This window comes from Diuraphis noxia, unplaced genomic scaffold (assembly GCF_037042655.1).
Source record: "Diuraphis noxia isolate RWA-SAM2 unplaced genomic scaffold, SU_Dnox_SAM2 contig0003, whole genome shotgun sequence".
Taxonomy (NCBI): Eukaryota; Metazoa; Arthropoda; class Insecta; order Hemiptera; family Aphididae; genus Diuraphis; species Diuraphis noxia.
In genome coordinates this window covers 32137426-32161233 of record NW_028301713.1, presented here as the reverse complement: position 1 = coordinate 32161233, position 23808 = coordinate 32137426, and the positions used below count along the sequence as shown (strand labels likewise).

Below are 23808 nucleotides of genomic sequence, written 5' to 3'. Positions count from 1 at the left end.
TAATCGGTTATTTCGATGTTTCGGACTTCCCCTATGCGAATGCCGGATCACGACTAGACGGGAATTTTGTCGTCGTCGATAATTAATATAAAAATACATTATTTTCCGGTATTTTCGTGTTCGGTCTTCGGTGTGTCTAGATCGTACTACGTAGAAACTAAAAGCATTGCGGACGGTGCGGTGTCTGGCGTCACACATCAACTGCGAGCGACCTCGGCGCTGTTGACTCGCTCCTCTGATTAATTATCAAAGTCTAAACAGCGAGTAATATCATTCAGTTTGTCTTTTTTTTTTTGCCGTCTGCCGTTTTAAGTATGAAACCCAAGCAGAGGATCAACTTTTTGAAATACTTTGCGCTGAGCCACCTAACCGATGTTCAGAAGGCCCATCTATCTTACGCGGTACGCAAGGACATCGAGACGAAAGAAATCCTACGGTCGTTGTATAGGAAGCCAATAATACGTATGCGAAAACAAAGAATATATCATCATATGCTGCAGAGACAAGTGAGTGTTTTTTTTAAATTTTAAATGTATTACTTAAAAATCGTATAATTTCGATCAAAATAATCATTATCAACAAGAAGTGTTTTGACTGTAGTCTGTCTAACGAGAGAAAGGTACCATTCTTACACCGTTGCCGAACTATCGAGTCCCCGTGTGCAATTTACTTTTGTAAACAGACATGTGTTTACTCCGCGGACTCGAGAGGATGTGACGCTTTACAATTGGTATTTGTCGTTTCCGTCTTACAAGTGCGTTACAAATTAACGCTCAGTAGATCTCGAGTGACACGTGTAGCTTCGTTAGGTCGAAAATTAGAGTGAAACGACCTCTTATGAAATTCGATGGCAAGAAAATTATTTGTGTTGGTAGGTATTCTGTAGGTTTTCTTACAATAGTACAATTTTTTTAGCAAATATAGGGGATGCCAAGGCGTTATGAAGTGTGACGGATGTACAAGAATGATAGGATTTCGTTCGTCCGGTACCTTTCTCTCGTAGTACAGACTAGGTTTATAGATAATAATTAATATTATAATTAGTCAATAACTATCTAGTGTTAATGCGACCGCTTCGGTCGTCTGCGAGCGTAGGTCGTAAGGGGGTCCTCTTAGATATTTTTGTCGTTTGAACCAATAATCAAAAATAATATGTATTATTCTATATTTGTATGACGGCAATCAATAATATAATAGCTTGAAAAACGTGCCATGTAGTATCAGATTAAATTCTAGGTAGCTCTTGGGTAACATTAGGAAGTAAATCACAATTAATCATTACAACACGAGTTTATTTGTGTAACATAAATTAGGTGCAAATAAAATAATAAACATTAATTTTTATTTAAAATTGATATTCCAGGTTTTTCAAGTTTCCTAGATTTTTTATCATCTTGAGGGCTTTGTGGTTAAGCACGTTTGGGAACCACGCATTAAACTTAATTAAATACAATTATAATATTTTACTTTGTAAGATACTTTACATATTATATAATTTACATACCTGGGTACATAGATATAGATAATATATTATGTTTATTATCTATATATGTGCCTGGGTGTAATACTTATAACTGATGAGGTCAAATCACTAACCTAAAATAAATCATGAAATTGTACAAGTACCTATTGTTATTAATTGCTATTTATAGGTTGTGAAATATCGTTGTCTGACTTAAATTTTTTGTTGTATATAATAACAATTTATCTGATTTAAACATGATAAATTGTTTTAGATTGTAGGCATATCATGTATTTTTCAATTTTTGTGTTGATTGGTTAATGTTGGGATAAATGCATATAATTAAATAATCGCATATCTAAAGAATAAATTGGAAGAATTCTTGTTTAAATTTAAATATCTCTTAAAGGTCTGATGTCCTGTTTGATAAAATTGTTACATTTTCATAGTTTTCTTTAAAAGTATTACTTAGTAGTTACAATTAAGTTTGAAATAGTGTAAAATCAATAAGTATTGTATGTTGAAATTCTTATTTAGTAATTTATTTCTAAAAACTGTTTGCAGTTGAGATAATTGATAAGTACCTACCAACTATTGATAATGTATTTATTTAAGTTATGATTGCTATTTGCTATTCATTTTTAGTACCTAATTTAGAAATGAATACTTGTTGAAAAATTAGGAACCAATTTGTAAACACATCGTTAAGTGTTTTTTTCCTCTCGATAATTTTTTTGATAGATTACAAATGACATTAGGATGGAAACAGAATGACTATAAACCATATATTTAAGTTTTTATTTCGATACTGGTCTCTCGGTAGGATTTATAAATAATCGATAGTAATATAGGTAAATATAAAATAATTATTTTTATTCGGTGGCGTGGAATTTCGTCCCAACAATAAAAAAAAAAAAAATAGTAGTTAGTTTAAAATATATAAATACATAATAGCGAATAAGTATTATACTTATAATATAAAATCAATATTTATTCTTATGAATGTGTTATTTTTTTAAAACTTTTTGTTTGCTGTTTTAATTTTATAGTGGGCCATATTATTATTACAGTTTTTTATATACCTAACTATATTAATTAAAACATTTATAAATTTCTTGATGAATTTAAGTTTACATATATTACACAATATTTACTGTCCTGATACATGCGGTTTGAATCAAATTAATCATTTTACTTCTTATATTCGTTTTTGATTCCAATAGCATTTTTTGAATATTTTCTTTAAATAAACAAGTCATTCTTCCCGTCCTTCTTTTACAAAAATCAACCGTTGAATCAAATGGATACAGCTAATCACTATTTTCATGTTCTTTCATTTCAATGAAAGTAGTACATGGGTTGAATAATGCAGTGTTATTTTTATTTTTTACTGCCAATTTTTTGATGCATTCAGGATGTCCGAGTTAACTGCATATCCATCCTGTGACAAAGCTACTGCAGATGTATTATACGGATCCATGAAGATACCAGGGCATTTTTAGTGATATTTTACTAGGTGTCTACTTTAAAAAAAAATTAGCTAACCTTTATTAATTAAAAAAAAAACAACAAATTATAAAATAATTATATAATATAAACATATAATAAATATTAATTAAATTATATTATATAATATTACCTATCAATTATTACAATTTTTAAGGTAATAAATAAATTAAGGTAATTATTGGGCATAACATAAATAATGTTTTAAATTTTGTTTTTTTCAATAAATAAATAGATAGGTATGTCAAAATATTTCAGTTGGTACTTCAAAATTTATTTTACTTTTTTACACTAAGTATATGCAATAAATAAATTGTGGAGTATTCATCTTCATATTATGAATTACTCTATACTTTATACAGATCATAAAAACATAACATGTTAAGAAGAAAAATTTACCTCATTATTGCTACTTTTATTTTCATTTGTTTTTGATTTTTTGTTGAAATAAAACAGACAACAGTAAATTCTTTTTTCTTTTTTCCATCGTTAAATTTCAAAATTTATTAGTTTTAATATTAAAATTACGACGTGTTTACTCTTTACACTACGTAATTCAAATTTTAAACTTTATAATATGATAATAAATAATGAAAATGAAAACCATGATTAAAGATATACTGGTTGCCGAACGACGAATGATAAGAAGACCGTCAAATGTTCTTATCAAAAGTACTGTGACCTTTGTCGCTATCTAGTGTATATTTCCGATTTTTTTTGTAGATACTTAAGACTTTAAGAGTCAAGAATCCCGATATTATTAATTATTATATTATATTATAATAATATAATATAAAATCAATGGTAATAATAATAGCTAATAATTAATAAGTAATAATTATTAATTACTAATTACTTATTGGTAATACTCCGATCAATAATTTAAGTTATGATGATCAGAACTCAACAGTATACAAGGTATTGTCAGTTAAACAGGAAAAAATAACTAAATAACTATAATGTAATATGTACAAAATACAGTTACCTGCGTGGCTGCGTGGCTACGTATAGACTACAGCCAGTACAGGCACAAATACATAATTAAAATTTTAAATATTTCAGTCAGTTGGGTGGTGCTGCTGAGTGCCTGCCCACAAATGTTAAATTCTGTTACTTTATATTATATTAACTATCAAATTTGCTCATTGTACATAATGTTGTATAGATTGTAAATTACTTAAATAAATAAGAATAAAAAAAAAAAATATTTCAGTCAAACAGAAAAACAATAAAAATTAATATATTTTCAAAGGTTTGTAAGTGTTATTTATAATTCTATAATCTACTTATGTTACTACTTTTGTTTCTTGGTTTTTCAGCCAACTATACTGCCTCATTCACATTGTAATGTACATTACACATATATCAGTTAAAACTTCTGTAAATACACTATTACATATTATTTAACATAAATATATACAAAATATGATAAAATATTATATACAAAATACAATATACCTAAATTATTTATATTCATATTAAATATTATTAATTAATGTACATTTTTGTATATGGTATAAATTAGTGCTGAGCTAATGCTCATTATTTTGACCAATCCAGATTACGGATTACAATTAATTAATCCGAATTTCGGATCAATCCGTTTTATCCGGATTGACGGATCCAATCCGTCGATTCGGATTTCGGATTTCGGATTTTGTTAAAAATGTAGCCCTATAATTTCATGTACATTACAGATTTGCTCTGAGGAACATTGAAGTTAAAAAAAAGCGAGTAAATGGGTACCGCTCTGCTGTACATTAGGTGCTGTATGGATCACTATTATATATTATATAAGTGTTAAATTTGAATGCAATGATAGGTATCATTGTATAGGAAAAACGATTCTGAACAAAGATGATTTGTCAGCCTAGGTCCTAGGATAAGCTATATTATTACATTTAAATTGTAATATATTAATTTATTTTGACACAAATAATTTATTTTTCAATTAGAACTAAGATATATTTTAGTCCGTAACTATAATATTGCACACAGGTGATAGAGGTAGTACAATTTTATGAATTTTCAACTACAAAATAATTTGCAAATATTCATGATTTTGATAGGTATAATATAATTTAATAGTAGTTTAAAGTATATTAAATTATTATTATTAAGTTTATCATTAAATTTGAATGCATACAAATTACAAATTACAAAGTATAACTAATATTGTATATAATATGTTGAATACATTAAAATAATTAAATTTATGGACCAATAACATTACACACGCGATAATAGAAATAACCCATATGAAGAATTACAAGATTAAATACTTGGAATTTTCACCCTAAATGATGATAATGTTTATATTAGTGTTAATTTATATTTTATATACAGTTAATATAAACATCTAAACTACAATATTATATTGTAAATATTAATAAATATTAATAAATTAGATTGGTATTTTAATCCGGATTAAACAGATTGTTACTTTTGTTTCAATCCGGATCGGTAATCCGGATACGGGATGATCCGGATATTGTGCTCAGCACTAGTTTAAATCGTATTCAATTGGATACTGTAGAGTATAGTTTTAAATGTTCAACACCGGATGCGCTAGTAGTCAGAGTACTTTGATAAGAACTTATGAATGTCAATGAATATTGAATTATTATTACTCGTTCGGCAACCAGTATATCTTTAATCATGATGAAAACAGATTAGATAGATAATAGTATCACAGAACAGATGAAATTTCTTCAAATTGTAACAGACGCTCTCCGAAAAGTCTGATAACCACCTAAAGTGACCAGTGTTGCCTTGCAATACCTAAAACTATTTTTATTTTCCGATAATTAAGTTTAAAACAATTAAATCTGAAATAAATAATTAATAATATTACCAACTAACAATTGTTAGATACAGGATGTCAAGACACCCAGTGGGTGAATTATTTCATTACATTTCATTACACTGCTGATTACCATTGACCTTCTCGTATTATCATTTATAGTAACGCTAAAAAATGTCATACCAAAATATACGTCTTACATTTTTATGTTTTTATGGAGGTTTTTTTATAAGATAAAATTAAAATATCTGTAAATAAATTATTTCAACGAGTGTTTGGGAGCTTGTTTTTTGTGACGTTAGGTATCGTGGAATGTGGAAAGAGAAGTCAATGTGTGCACTCCATGGCATGGCTCGAGGAGATAGATTTTTAATTTGATTTCTACATTGACTAAAATATATTTCTTATAATATATTGTTTGTGGTCGGTTTTAATTTATTATTATGATTAATGGCCATTGTGATTTAAAAATAAATCGATTACTGAATATTTATTGTATATGCATAAGTTATATTATACCTATTCATTTTGATTCAACCTTTTAAATGTTTGTAATTTTATTGTTAAATGAATATAGCCTCGGAAGGTTAGTTAAGTTATAACCGTAGTGTATAACTACTGTAACTTAATTTAAATTTGTAAAAAGAGAGAAAAATAAATGGGCCAATTTATCGTAGACGTATAATATGAATAATTCAGTGGCGTAGCCAGAAATCTCTCAAGGGAGGGGCCCACCAGATATAACACCAAAATCATTTGTACCAAAGTAGTATTGTGTTATACTATTATAATATGTACTACATACACACAAGTATTTTATTATATGAGCTTTGTTTTATATATTTTCTTATTCTTTGATATTAAAGTTTTTTTTTTATTTGGATAAGCCACAACAACACAGATTATTGGCTGTAATAAAAGTGTTTACTCGTTTTGAATTGGTACAATATTATAAAAGATTATATAAATTGGTAAATTTCAAATATTTCAAATTTTGTTCAATGTTGGCTGGATTGGGATCAAATGCTTCATGGAGGTTGTCAGTAGGAACGGCGCTAGGATTTGCGGGGCCCCGGGCAAAATAAATAACAGTCACATTACATATTATCCTAACTAACTAATCTCTGAACAGTATAAAATATCATTTAAGAACTGCGGGGCCTTGATTATAATTTTAAAATCACGGGGCCCGGGGCAACTGCCCCGATTGCCCCCCCCCCCTCGCACCGTCCCTGGTTGTCAGCAATTTGGAGATAGGATCGGATGTACTTGTAGATTCGGCAGTAGTAAATAATGCGTTTGAATGTGAATATTTCTCCACATGTGGTGCATGGTCAGGTTCCATTCTGGTCATGAGGTGTTTGTGGGCAACCATGTGTGTCCAGGTGTCCTATTCGGAGTCGATTTATGATAACTTCTTGTCGTCTGGATAGTGTGAAGGTTGGCTATGGGAGTATGGTTGATTTTATCTCATTAAGTTAGGTGGAAGTGTTGACCACGATTGGTGCCATTGTTTCAGGATATGCGCGTTGATTAAAGTTTTTAAATACCTTCGTCTTAGGCAGGTACATGTTGGAACTTGACATTTGAAACGTACCTAATATATACTATATCCACAACAAACAACAATTTGTATAGTTTGAAAAAAATAATACGCGTACTGTATAATTAATTTGTTTAAAAAAATGCACTTGGTTTTTTTTTTAAATCGGTATACATGTATGCTTATTGATTTATCGAAATAGTTTTAAAAATATTTTATTGAAAATAAGAGTCTTCGAATGATTAAATAATGACAGTTTCGAAACATAACCGTGATCAATGACTATATAGAGATCAATTGAATGTTTATTTATATTATATAAATATATCATTAACAGGTATAGAACACATCGAAATACATAATTCATTTTCGAGATTTAATCGAGGAACACTATTTTTAACGCGTTGGCCTTTCTCGTCTGTCTTCAACGTTTAGTGTACGCGGAAAGCCCAGTAGTACTATATAGTAAATATTATAACGAGATGTTTGCCAAAAGCCGCCTGATGTTACGTTTAAACAATATTGTACATTTGTACTCAAAGTGTTATTTTCGTTTTATAAATTCAAAAATGTTAAGCATGGTTGAGTTGGGTGGGTGTCAAAAACTTCTCTTTCCATATATTTTATGAATTTCAACTGAGGTTTTGAAAATCAACTGTATGACTATTTGATATCCGAGATTTCCGTTAGCATTTTTGATTTCCCAAATGAATACTAAATATAATATAATGATAATACCTAACGTAACCTAATCACATAACTTAAAAGCTTATGTGGTTTCCTAGAAGGAGATAAATTAGTAAGGTGAGTTCCTAATTTTGTTTTATAAAATACGCATGTCAATAGTATTAAAAGAGTTATAAATTTATTACATATTTCAATTTCTAATATGCGTCTGTTATTACTTTCTTTGCCGCAAGACAATGATAATGCGACAATCGGTGTCTTGAGAAAAAACAAAAACTGTTAATAATAGTTATTTTAACCATAGCCTATAGCCCATACTATGGAGTATGGACATCTATGGACTCCATAGACTTTTAGGAATAGACTGAATAGATAAATATATAAATAATATAATATAAATAATATACTAAATAGATAAATATCTCTAATCTTCATGGACTGAACATTAGGTATGATAACGCGTGCAAGTGGGTGGAGCTTGTTCCTAAGATCGAGTGTTGTAAAAGCGTGAGAATAATTTTGAATATTTAAATATATCTATAATTTTACTAATATATTAATTTCTTATAGAAATAACGAACGGTTATAAAATATAATAGAATGTAGAATATTATAAATTTATAAAGAATACTATTCACAGTACCTATCACAAATAATTGTCTTGTCATTTAAAAAATAATAAAATTGAATCATCGCCCTAATTGGGGTGGATCCAGATTCCAGGATCTGTTTATTAATATTAGAAATATTTTTACGATACTGATTTTAACAAATAATGAAAAATGATTTAATTTTTTTTTGTGGACGGGAGTTGGGCCCGGTCACTTGCTGCTAATTTTTTTTCCTGGATCGACCCTATAGTATTCAGTTAATTATTGTCACTTGTAACGTCGTCGCGTTGAGTTTGCTATTCCCTTAGTTATTTTATCTTAGTCGTATGAATTATCGTTTCTATGAGTCGTATTTTTGTTTACAAGCGTTTAGTCATTTGTACGACACAGTAAACAATTTTCTTGGTGTATAACATTGCAGTCGCAATAATTTAGGTTGAGAAAATTGTGGAAATTTATTTTTGGCACTATCCCCATATGTATTTTGTTTGTTTTTCAAAAGGAAACGTCGATTGACACTCCCGAAGTCACGACCGTAAGCCATTTGCATGCTAATTAATTATATTAACAATCAATGCGTTCGTAAACGAGAAAAGACGATTACAGTGATTACACTGTACACAACATCAACAACATTTTTAATTAGTTTTTCATTTTGGTTACATTCATATTTATACATAATTTAAATATAGTTATTATACATTATAAACGACTATAGACGACATTGATGCAACCCATGTGCTCCGGGTGGTATCTCCAGATCTAATATCTCGTATTATTGAATGAACATATTTAATGAAAGAGTATTTTTAAAAAGCTTTCTGAATTAAATTTTGATTCGACGCAATTTTCAAATGTGAACTTATCGATCGCGATATAGAGGGGCGCTATCACTTTCTCTCTTGTTAAGAATATTAATACACCTCGTGTAGTCACTAGTCGTATATATCACTATGTACGAACAGTGTTCAATATTTTCGAATAATCCTAGTAAACTAGATAGAAGTCTATAGAAATAATGTTATGAATCAATTGATTCTTAAAACGTATAGTAGTTATAATATAACCATGCGGCGTCGCGGCAGTAATGCGAAAGCAATTCCCGCGGGGTCGTCGGTTCAACCGGGAAAAAAGTTTTGCTATAGTTATATAATTTTGTGTAATCTCAACGATAGCATGTGCCACTATTCGTCTTGAAAGGAAATATAACCGACTAGATGTGATTTTGTCAATTTTGTTTTTCTTATTTAATTGGGTTTGATAATTTATTAATGTTTCCAGCATTATTTCATTTGGCGCTGCTTGACGTTATTATCTGGCGTCTATTATTAACCGACTGGAACGAACTGCTATACACCTCCAAATATCCTAGTAGTGCTAACGACTTTGTTTTTTCCAAAATTAAACACTAAAGAAAGACAAAAATATTACATAATATTTTCTACTCGCTTTCGACGTGCATGCTATTTTTAAGATAATCCTTTTTTCGGACGTAATGTCAATTTCCATTCAATTTCCGTTATTGGAGGACTGTGTCATTTGACCCAGGCGTCATTACTCAACTTGTAGACTGTTGATTAGTATCGGCCTAAAATTATTGTAAAACAATTGCATATTTTTTTTTAGATTGATCATTTAAACTTTTCGTTTTAAAATAATATGAAATCCACTATACATTTATGCTCCGCATTAGAGTAATGTATTATGTATACTAAAAGTCTTTTAGTTGAGACGAAAAATTGTTAGTTTAACATCAAATAGAGTTTTATATTTTTTACTGTCATAAAAAGGTCGTATTTAAAAGATCGCCCCAAAAAGTTCTTTTGATTCTATAAAGTCATCTCATCATTTAATACCTATTTTGTGCTTTCAATTTTTTTGGCGTGAAACAATAATTTAAAAAAAGCGGGTAAGCCGTGGATGTCGCTCTGCTGTACAGTAGGTTACTGTAATGGATGGGATTAAATTTGAATGCAATGATAGGTATCATTGTATACGAAAAACGATTCTGAACGGAGATGATTTGTCAGTCTTGGATATATTATATTTAAATATTGTCATATATTCTATTTTGAAACAAATATTTTATTTTTCAATTAAGACGCATTTTGCATATGGCATGGTTAATCAATTAGTGTAGTTATCATGTAGTTATCATATTCATAATACCTTATATTATCATAGATATACGAATACCTGGTTTGAGGATAAATCGTTATCATTACGCGATTTCATAAAAATTTAAAACTCAAACGCCAAAACATTTTTCCTATAATGACGCTTCAAATTTTCTCTATAGCTATTTGAAGCAAAACTTATGGAAAACTTAGTGTTACATTTTATAACCTTAGATATAAATACAAACAATATTATGAATTTTGAACTACAAAATAATTTGCAAATATTCATGTTTTGATGAATTTCTGTCAATATTTGAAATTCAAATGCTAATAAAAATTTAATTTGAATTTCTGGTTGACATTTTTTTTGTGATAAAGATTCACAAATTTGTAATGTGACTATACATTTCTTGATTTTTCAACTGCTATCGTAAAAATATTTTGGGAGCCTTGTATTAAATTTTCAAATCTTAGGTTTAAAAGGAAAATTTTTTATGAATTTCTAGAATAAAATAATTTACGGAATTTTTGTGATTTTTACGTATGTTCAACTATGTTGTCAAAATTAAAATTTGAATACATGTAAAAAAAAAATTGTGGCTATACATTTATTTTATTTTTCTTTTACTTTTGACCCCCTAAAGTACCAACTAGATTCACTTTCTGATCGAACGAGGTACTGAAGTCAAAAATTGAAGCATTTTTACTGCCCCAAAACGTGATGACAGACACACAAAAAAAAAAAAACACACATCCAGCGACACGGTAGTGTCGCGAGCTAAGTAAAAAAAAAAGGAAGGCGAAGCACTCGACCGTGTATATATACAGAAACCTAAACATTCCCATTTAATACGTGTTAATATTTTGGTATTCTTTATTAAAGGCTGTAGGTATAATAAATGAACCAAATAGTTAGAATGAGATATCAATCGATCGAGAAAATCATAGGCTACGTGCTTTTATAATTTTAAATAGAATCGGTTGAATAGTATTTTAGTTATGATCAAAAAACTGTGGATATTTAAGTGATCATTTTATATTACTTTCGCCGCCGGCTGCCGTATTAAACGCGTCATGTTGACGGGACGAGTGAGAGGATTCTTGCGACGGCGGCGTGTGTCTCCCAATACTATTGCTTCCCCCCACCGCTAGACACATACAACATACTAACACGCGAACATGGTCCACAATCGCTTATCAGTTATCGGTATCGGTGCATTCTGTTTTCGTAATTTGAAATTTCGTTCTTTCGTCTCGCGTCCTGCGTACGAGCTTATTGTCGGCGTTATTGTCTCGTGTCCATAATATTATTATTCAATGCACGTGGTATCACCAAACCTAACCGTATCGACTATCTATCATTTTCCATTGAGCATTTTATTGTTAAATAATATATAGTCGTTATAATAATAATAATTATTATAACAGTCTTTATTATAATTTATAATACTTTATTGTGACTGTCTTCATATTTGTGTCGAATTGTGTCTACATTAAAAATGGTAACTTAACTCCAAAAGGCGCGAGATATGAGGAAAAAAAATATCAGGAGTCTACTCAATCTAAAATCGTAGTTGAAAGTTATAATAGTACTACTATTAAACAGTGCAGTATTAACACGGTACATGAAGTACCACTAAAAAGAAAGAATCCAAAATCCAAACAGTTATTTCCATTTTATTAAATATTGAAAAATGTACCAATAGATCAATTGGTAAATTAAAAATGCCTCTGGTTCAAGGTAGGTGTACTGCAGATAGAGTATTAAAATGGGTGCTGAAGTATAGGAAACAAAATGTACTTTTGTACAGAACGATATGTTTAAACATCTTAAAAAAATTATAAATAAGACATTACATCATAATAATGGAAAAAAAAATAAAAAATATCTTGACCCTAATAAAAACTAATGATATCTCAACAAAAACACTACGTCAACTCCGTGTAAAAAAACGCTAAGTAAAAAAAAAAAAATATATATATAAATGCAATAAAATGTGTGATATAAGGTGGAATCTAAGTAAATAGTTTAATGAATAAAATGTATGTATAAATAATTAATTCAAATTTAATATAAATTGGTTATTTATATTAATTTATAATATGAATTATTTTAACTCAAATTGATCCAATTTTGGTTTACTTGGCCGGAAGATTCAGTCTAAAAAATGTATAGCCAAGTACTAATAGTTTATGTAATAAATAATGAAAGCACCATTACAATAAATAAATTGTTTCCGGCTAAGTAAACCAAAATTGGATCAATTTGAGTTAAAATAATTCATATTATAAATTAATATAAATAACCAATTTATATTAAATTTGAATTAATTATTTATACATACATTTTATTCATTAAACTATTTACTTAGATTCCACCTTATATCACACATTTTATTGCATTTATATATATATTTTTTTTTTTTTACTTAGCGTTTTTTTACACGGAGTTGACGTAGTGTTTTTGTTGAGATCATGGTAAAATCAATACATTCATCGCTCCGCTCAGAATCTAAAATGAAAACTAGAGTAGCCAGTAGGTATATTACATTAAATTGTGTTATTTATTAGACAGATGTCTCGTAGTAAGGATTCTATTGTTGTGTATACTAGTGGCGAAAATATAATTTTAACAAAATATTCATTTAATCTAAAACTGTTTTACAATTTTATGTTGCTGCAATATTATGTAGGTACATCTGCAAGCGCTTGAACCGTGATTGACCAATCAATCATAATAAACGCCGTTGTCGAATATCGGAAGACTTTTTGGCATCCACTTTTAGGAGGAAAACATTTGTTTTTTACTGAAGACCCGTATTCGTCGGCTGATTTTATTTCGTGTTCTTTTTATTATTTCATTCATCCGCCACGCGGTTCCAACCGTGAAATTTATGTCGCCCGTACATAAGGAATATTATCATTATTATTATTAATTATACAATTTCGTCAAATCGTCTGAAACCACGAATATTGTGGGTGCCAAAACGTTGGCAAACTGCATTTCTTGTATCGCTTACCCAGTAAAAATAATATTATGTTGTCCACTCGTAGTACATAATATTATTATTGTGTGTATATATATATATATATACCTCTGCATCTAACAGCCGTTGTGTAGTGTAAGAAATAAGATGGAGGTAAAGAATGACATATTTTTTATTTTATTACGTGATTTTTGTGTGCGGGTGTGAATTTGTTTGTTTTGATGTAGATTCCAAGTTGTGAGTGTTATTTAAATCACATACGGTTAATTCAAAGCGCTAATTGACACTTATACCTTTATTTAAATACTTGTTTTTAATGGATACAAATATTATTATTATTACCTATCTTTAAAACATTAAAATTTTTGTAAAACACATTATATCACCTACCAAAAGCAGAATCACCCTCCCCCCACAAAAAAAGAATAAAGATTAGTTTCTTCTGTAAAATGTAGGAAAATAGAAAGATGACATAGTGTCTTTTAAGTTAAACGCCTTTCAAGTACAATAAAATTTTCGAAATTATAGTGTTTTTCTACTGTACTATATTAAGGTTAAGGTTATTTCGTAATATACTATTATAATCATAATAATACAATTGCCTATCTATATATATGTTTCCGCATAATATACGAGGGTGATATATTTAGTGCGCTGAGTGAGAATTAATATTGTAACTTATAAGTCTACGATAATTGTTTTAATCAATTAATGAGATTTTAGAAAAACTCTACTCTACATGAGGTTCACCAATATTAACCACGCATTTAATGAAAAATACCGGCAATTTAAAAAATCAAAATATTTTTTCGTTCATCTTAAATCTGGATCTAATTAATACATCGAGAAAATTATTCACATGCAAATAGATTACATAGTGGGGCATTAAAGGAGGAAGACCCAATTGGATTTTTTGATGACTGCAGTACCTAATTTTTTTTTACTGTACAATACCGAATGAATTGATTAGGTTGGGTTGGACGTTCGGTTAGTTAAATGTTTACTTATCTAAAAATATTTATAAGGTGACAAACATCAAGTAGGTTTTTAAAATTTCGGTGAACTTAATTTTTGCCTAGAAAATGAGTGCGTTGTCGGTTATAAATGGATCACCCCATAATATTATAATATATACTTACGTATATTATTATTATCCATCACTGGCGGCACGGCGTGAGTGCTCTGCCGAGAAAGTCATCTCCATCGTGATCTCGACGGGCAATTAAACAGCGTCTAAAAATAAACGGGTGGCGGCAGGCGGACGCACGCGCTGCGTATATAGACCCGAGTCTCCGAAGGATCGGTGAGCATACGCGTCGTAGCTTCCGATCTAGGATAGTGGCGTTTTCGTAGAAGCTCGAGTATTTTATATTATTTTCATTAATTCGTAGAACATCGTGTTTGTAGGCTTGAGTGTGAGGTGTGCGTGAAGACATTTGCCGGACGTCGAATACCGCAAGCAAACAGCTGCACATCGAAGACACGCAGTAGTGCTCTCGAAAACCAGCATAACGATCTAAATTTCGTACGGTTCATAAATCGATTTATTGTTATATACAGCGGCGGACGGTACAAACGCGAGAAAAATGCCGGTAAGAATCTACAAAAACCCAACCCATTCGACGTACATTTTTTTATGTAGATTATTTTATAGTATATAAGATACTAGCTTAAGTATACATGCAAGTTTCAGTCGACCTCTGTAGCTCGAAATGGAAGTGGAATGGTTGTAAGAGAGAGGGGTACTCGAGTATATACTATATACACTCGATATATCAAAAACCAAACAATTGTTATGGTGTTAGTTGGAGAATATTTTTTATATTCGAGATATTGATGTACGAGACACGAGTTACCGATAGTTGACTGTATGAAGTATTTATTGTTTATAAAGTGTAAATTAGCGTCGATAATATCGTTTCTTGACTATGGTTAGCTACCGATGCTGGACGATGAGATAATACTTGACTGACACAGATATTATAATATTATTATGAGGATAGAATGTAATTTTGTGGTTTCGGCTCTAGTAAAAATCACAATTCTATTAATCCGTGCCATCTAAACAGCATGAGTTTTGTAGTATGCAGATATCTAATAATATAATGATATACAATGAATTTCAAAGTCAGTAAAATGTGTGGTATCATTGCTATGATCAAAGTTTTTACTTCTAATAAATTGATGAACTTTTAAATTTTAAATTGCTTTGGTACTTATGGTAGGTACATAATAAAATATATTTCAGTATTCAGAACAAATAATTTTTAACTAAACAACATTTTAGACCCAAGTATCGTACGTAGTAAATATACGTATAATACTGCTAAGTACAAAATTATATCGTTAATAAAATGCTACGTGGATTAATAACGCCTTATCAATACAGAGAATGCTCGGTAATATTCGGTCAGTATATGTAAGTAATACAATTTCTATCGAACTTTTAGCTAATTCGAAACGGAGTACTGATCCGTATGTCATTATTACGGTAGGTATTTTAATTTTAAAGCAAATCGGTATGAGACATTAAGAAAATGATACAAAGTAAAAATTTTGAGCAAAAATAAAATTTTCAAATTTCTAGATTATACAGGTCAGTAAGTTGTTGTTTTTTCGGTTTGATGTTGAGTTAGTTCAATAACATTTTAGGTTAACTTGAAACTAGGGAAACTGCAATTATACGGAGCGTTTTATTTTTTATAATAAAGTTTTTAGATATTTATATAAACAATAAATGTCTTAAAGTGTAATACTTATATATTTTTGAAAAATGTTAAAAAATCCGGTGTTTCAACTGCACCATAAATACGTGAAAATCTCGCGCATGTTGCACAACGTATAGCGTGGAAAACATAATTGGAAAATAATGTATTAATTCGTGACTAAAAACACGACACGTTTGCCATATTATTTATTGTAGCCACGTGAAAATAAAAATGTTGTCGTCCTATATAAAAACGGTGATGAAGTCACATTTAAAAATACAACCATTACATTTCACAAGGTTCAGTTTCAAGAATCGGTTTTAACGACTTCCGAAATACGTCAACACCCTGGCTGGCGCACGCGACCGAGCATAAGCCACACCGAACACACTCGTGTGATGATCATTCTGTCTGTATAATAAAATATAATCATTTTGCGGAAAATCGAGGCAACTACGGTAGTCGCCACGTCGCACCCATCATCAAAGGGCCAAAACAAATCGGCACTAGCTGTTTAATATAACTCATTAACGGCACTTGAATGAAAAAATCTGTTTAAACGCCGAAAAATCTTATACATATATATATATATATATATATTGTATAACTCCTCGGGGACTTGCCAATTTTTTGTTTTTGGCATATTGCGAATGGACGGCTGCATCTCGCGTTTGTTACACGATTTTTCGTTTACTAATTATTTATGTACGTCAAAAATATCTGTAGAACGAAACCACACGATTATTTATGTACAACTGCAACTATTCATTCATATTATTCTTGACTATATTATATACTATGACATTGCTGCAGTGGGCGAGCAACAGTTTTTTCATTCATCCTGAAAAAATACGCCTTATACACATAATATTTTCGCGCAATCATCTTCGACGAGTTCACTACAGTGTCAACGCAGTTTCATTATTAGGTAATGATTAACCGGCCGTGGGTTGGGGGAGGGACGAAGTTTAATCATTATTATTTATTATGTGGATCAGTTATTTCATACCTACCCTTCTGCGCCTCTCAAACGGCCCCACTCTTGTGTCTTATACATCTTGAATCCATTTTGAGTGCCTATATTAAGTATACAATGAAGGTATATAATAGATAGTAATATTGTCGTGTGATGTATGTGTGTGACAATGGCGTGGCGCTGACTTGCTATTATAATCGAATAATCGTTGGTCGCGATCACATTTCTTTTTTAAAAACATGATAGAGGCAGAACACGACGACAACGATATTATACCTGCTGTTCAGGTTTAAATGGTTTAATACACATAGTTGATCCGCATCTGCCTTATATAAAAAAAAAAAAAATACTTAATGAATTGTATTACGTTTGCAATGTACTTGTATGTGTAATGGAGACGACAAGTCGACGACATAATATTTATAAGTACGCTTCTTTTCGATGGTTCTATTATATTATGCTGCTGTGGCGTCTTGAAGGCGGCGGGCGCACCTCCTTCGTCGCGCGCCACAGTCGGACCACTATCGTCTCTATACCGCGTAGGTATCTTAAATATTATCGTCAAGAAATTTGCAATATTACTGTACGCTCTTTACGATTTACACTAATTACACTGTAAAGAATAATGTGTATCAAATACTAGACTGTACAATTACATTATCGCAGAGTCTACACGATATTTCTTTTAAATTGTTTATTAAGTTAACGAATTGAGAAAAAATTGCATTTAAGTTTTATATGCCCATTATGGATTATAATATAATATCGTGTTGTTTTTAATACATTATGATATACGTAGACTTTAAATCTGCACGAATTGCTCAAAGTAAAAAAAATTAAATATTCATTAATACGTGTGGGCTGGTTTTTATTTAGGTTTCTAATACTATACATATCATACGACATACTACGACTGTACTATATTACTATACAAATTATTTAAAAAAATTAAAATTTTTATTTGAAAATTATTTTAGTTTAAATATACAATTGCAACTCTGCTTAATTGTAAATTGTGATTAATTAACTATAGTGTCATTGAACACCTGAATAATATTATAAATAAAATATGTCTGCGTTCTAGCTATGAAATAGCTAAAAAAAAACCCAAATCTTCAATATTGCATTTTTTATAACTCAAAAATATTGTTTACATCTATAATCAATGATATGGCTTAAATTGTTAGTATTATTTTTTATTAAGTACTATTGTTTCTCGTAAAATATTAGATATCAAAACTGCATAAAATATAATAATAATTATAATTTATTATACAATATATTTATTTATGATTGAAAAATATTTTGTAGTGAAATTAAAAATTAATGTTCATTTACTGTGACAGTTACACCTCAGAAAAAAAAGTGGGGACCGGGTATTAAATTGTTTCGCAGATCTATAAAACGACTGGGTTCGTGCCAAGTTCGTGTTTATCCATCACTTCCAACCACAAATCAATAATTTTAATATTATCATATTATAATATCTTGATTTTTTACTAATAACTGTTTCAGATAGGAAAAAATGGGGGATCAACAGCGTCTGTAGTTCATTATATCACCTATCATATTTTTTAGATTATATAGTATGAATTTTATAATTTTTTTTTATAGACACCCGCATTTATATATACTGTATTATTATTATTATTATTATTATTATTATTATTATATATATACATATCAAACTTTGAACGACCGCCAAAAAAGCAAAGCGAAAGTCTGTTTTCGTTATCGGGCTCATAACATGATGTATAATAGTATAATACACGCGCAGTCTAAAAATATAATCACAAATAATAATAAAAAAAATTTCATTAAATCGAAACTATCGAGGGCGCCATGGAAAAATAAATACATTTTTATGCAAAATAATATTGTCCAAGGCTGGGTAAATTCCAATTCAAGCCAAGTTTGTAAATAGACATGGTCCTAATAAAATCAAGTTATTTTTTAATAACAATAAAAGGAACTTGAACAATTAACCAAAGAATGTTCTAATTTTTCTTCCAAAATAATTTTAATATTGAAACTAAAAATTGTCAAATAAATTTTTGTAAGGCATAATTCTCGTTGGTATTTTCACTCGTAACGTCTCATGTAATTCACAAGTCGTAAAAACAAATATATTTATAATATGATTTGTTTGAAATGCGAGTGATTGTGTGATTATTGGGTTAGGTAAGTTAAAACAGTTAAAAACATGCTACACAGATAAGAATATGAAATGTTGCGTATTTGAAAAATACAAGTTACGAAGTCATATTATAGTCATAGGAATTGAGATATTGAGTTATAGATAGAGTGTATCCTAACTGTTTTTGTGAACACGAGGTTTATACCGGAAATCTGTAAAATTAAAAAAACAACTTTTTTTTTGACAGGCTAAAAACAAGGAACAAGAAAAAGAGATGTTGGAGTGGATTGGTAATGTTTTGGGTGAGCCCATTCCCGGAAACGTCTCTTACGAGGATTATTTGAAGGACGGCGTCGTACTTTGCAATCTCATCAACAAGATAGCCCCCGGATCGGTGAAAAAAATACAGACCAAGGGTTCAAACTTCCAGCTGATGGAGAACATTCAACGGTACGTTTTTCTATATACTTAATTCAAACCATTGATATATTTATATATTATTTTTAACCAATGTTCAAACTGGAATGAATCTATCGTTGGGAAGGACGACTTTATTAAAGTGGGTATCCATTGGTTTTAAATTGTTAGTTTTTATAGTTATTATAATTTATAAGTTATTTTTCATATAATATTCAATCATCACATCACTTCAACAATTCCTGAGAATTTTTATAAACACTAAAAATATAATAAAGTACTACAAACGGCAAACGTTAAATAATATTAGTACAAAATATATAGTTGTTGTTTTTAATTGTCACTATATCAGAAAAATAAGAAAATAATTTTTCACAATATTTGGCCTTGTACTTTATTCTTAAAAACAAAAAAAATGTTCACACATTCTATTGTATGGTAAATTAGTGTATTAAGAGGATGTAAGAAGTGTAGTATATTATTGACGTAGACATTGGAAAATTGAAATAATCATGTTGAATTTTAGAGATTTTTATAGGTCGTAACTCGTAATTCTTATTACTTATCATCACTATCACAAAAATTATTAGCCTTATTGAAAATATTTCCCTTAGTTTATATGCCGAAATACCTATACTATAGAATATTTTAAAAATTAGAAAAAAATTTATAAATTACAATGTAAAGTGATACTTATAATGATGTAATACGCCTAATGCTTATAAGTTTATAATTTTTCATTTAGATTTTCTATTTCTAATCCCCAACTTGAAGGGTTTTGTCATTTGTTAAAAATACTACTTTTTTATCACAATAATTTTTAAAATTTTTTACTTTTATGAATGACAACAGTTTTATCTATTATTCATTTTTGATTGAGTAGGTATATAGCATTATTTTTGAAGTAGTTGGATGTATATATAGTATATAAATATGTAAATATATCGTGTTATTACTTTTAAGACTGAAACTTGAACACATTTTTGATTTTTAAAACTTCTAATTTAATCTGACCGTGTATGGTGTTATCTTGTAGATTTCAAGCGGCCATAAAAAAATACGGAGTACCGGAAGAAGAAATTTTTCAAACTGCCGACTTGTTCGAACGCAGAAACATAGCGCAAGTGACGCTCTGCCTTTACGCCCTCGCTCGCATTGTAAGTTCATTCCAATATATGACTGATTTATAACAAAGGGGCATGTATTTGCAATTTTTGCCTAAAAACAAAATTTGTACTGAATAGAATACATCACTATTTGTTTTCTCTTTCTGACCAAAGCAAAACATACAAAATGACAAAATGAACCAACCCTATTAATTTTAGTGATATTGTGAATTCATCTAGTATTACAGTTGAGAACATAACCCGTGTCACTATAACATTGGCTATTTTATGTAATTTTTAGAGTTATGACACTTTAAAAACGCGTATGATTTTCATAAATAAATACACAGCAGTTAATATGTTCTTAACTTAAAATTTCATAATAAATGAATTCACTCTAATATTTAAAGTGACAATACAGGGTTGGTTCTAGACAACTTAAATATGCTGTATTGCACGTAGGTAAGAGAGAGAAAACAAATGTGATGCATTGACATTTTCTTACCTTCACAGGTATGAAAATACATTTTTTCCTTTGTTGACTTAATACTAAACATTAAAGTACAAAATAAATGTGAAATTAATAATACAAATGTGAACATCAAGATTTAGTAAATACATAACCAATATCTTTGTGTTCCCTTTATAGTATATCAGGGGTATACCAATAATGATAATAAGCATGTTTGTTTGTAGACCCAAAAGCACCCGGAGTACACAGGCCCTTCATTGGGACCTAAGATGGCTGATGCTAACAAGAGAGAATTTACTGAAGACCAATTGAGAGCTTCTGAGGGCCACCTCAACCTTCAAATGGGATTCAACAAAGGAGCCTCCCAGTCTGGATTGGGATCTTTTGGCAATTCGAGGCATATGTAATAAACAGCAACTTTATGAATAAAAAACGTGCACTTCTTAGTGATATTTATGCGTACTACTTTCACAATGACTTGCTATGATTATTCAATTATATTTTGTTAAACGCGAGGAAGCGACATTTTAATTATTATATAAAACATATTTTTTTTTCTTTCAAAAAGTTCATTTATACTCAGTTTTTTATTATTATACACACAGTGCCTATTTACTAACATAATTATTTATTAAAATATACAAAAAATAATAATTATTTACAAAACTCGTACATCTTTTATAATATAAAAATGTTACCTATTTATTATTATTAGGGTTCGGGACTTATTGCACACAAATTGTAGGAAATATGCATGCACATATGCACTTAAAATAACCGAAATATGCGGAAAAATATGCAACTAAATATTTTTATATATATTTTATATATTTTTATATATTGTCTAATACGCGTATTGTTCGTTATTTTCGGCATCTTTAAAATTACGAAAGCTACAAGAATTCGCTACACGATTTTAAAAGCCACGACGCACGAAACCAAACTGAATTCTTATTTTCCTTTTATATAGTATTACCTTAGACGATTTACGATAAACGATAGTATACGCAGAAATAATTAGGTATTTCCCTAGTGGCCAAATCCAGTTAATAATGTTATTATCTCATCTTTATTAATAAACCGAGCTATACGGAGAAACTGATTAGTGATTGATTACCTACTAATCAGTGATTACTAATTTGTCTATATTGAACAACACATGAGGGTAAAAAAAAATTATAGTTCTTTAAAATAAATGTACTTAACATGAAACAAAAACTGCGTAAATATGCTATAAATAACATTTAAACTGCCAAAATTTGGCAAATATGCATTTTGCTCAGAAAATGGCAAAATATGCGAAAATATGCAATTAAAATTTTTGTATTTCAATCCGTTATGATTTAAAACAAATTTAAATCTTACTTAGATTATTCTGCAGTCATTATTAAGCAATATGCAAATGCAACAAGTCCCGAACCCTAATTATTATTATTGTCTTAAAGCTTTTTAGAATCATCAGATTCATACAATGATACTACAGACATTTTTAACCAGGAATAAATAAGTTACCTTTTTCAGCACTTGTGAGAACGATTCTTGAATACGATTGTCCGTTTGTCTAGATTTCTCTTATTCATGACTGGGCAGCTGTAAAGGGTCCAGTAAATGTCAATGAAGTCGTTTGTTGCATATTCCTCATAACAGTCATAACTATACCCTGATAATAATTACACCATTCAATGGGATTTAGAGCAATAAGGTGGATTTGCCTGTGCTTATGGCTGGACCCCTTTATGGTTCCTCAGTTTTCTACATTTTTTTGCTAAATGATAGTTAAATGATGTATGTATTACTAGTGACATTTTTGGGACCTTTTCTGTTAATTCACTACCACGATTTTATTTTATTTTTAGTTTTTCCGTTTTTTATATGATTATATATTATATTAGTGGAATGATTCACGGAAATGTGTTGATAAGTTAGATCAAGCCTTTGGTAGGAGCGCCACTCATCAGCAATTATTGTCGTGCCTGAAGCAACATGTTCAATAATAATTGGCAACAATGTACTTGCTGATCTGTCGGGAACAGGAACTAGAAAAGTTTCTTTGGCTTATTAATTTTGTAGATCCTAATACTTTGGCTCACATTAATACTATCGGGAGTTCTTGGAGCAAAATAAAGAACAGTACCTATCGACCAATGCTGAACAGCTAGTTGGTCGAGTACATGTGGTGTAAGCGTTATGGTCCTAATAATTTATTTGAAACAATACTACAACATATTGCACACTTCATGCCCCAAAATCAAAACCATATAATATATATATAA

The 23808-nt window shown here is 29.7% G+C and overlaps 1 protein-coding gene across 2 annotated transcripts; it reads left to right on the top strand.

The window, feature by feature from the left end:
* The first annotated feature begins 175 nt into the window (after positions 1-175).
* Positions 176-22201, top strand: LOC107166003 (myophilin). 2 transcript variants are annotated; one of them, XM_089222672.1, is made up of 4 exons: positions 176-506; positions 19788-19990; positions 20994-21114; positions 21760-22201. In XM_089222672.1, exons 1-4 carry the CDS (start codon positions 315-317, stop codon positions 21940-21942), a joined length of 699 nt encoding a protein of 232 aa, XP_089078798.1. In that variant the 5' UTR covers positions 176-314; the 3' UTR covers positions 21943-22201. The 2 variants fall into 2 exon arrangements, with proteins under 2 accessions (XP_089078798.1, XP_089078799.1); XM_089222673.1 differs by lacking the exon at positions 176-506 and adding an exon at positions 15018-15311.
* Positions 22202-23808: the final 1607 nt, after the last annotated feature.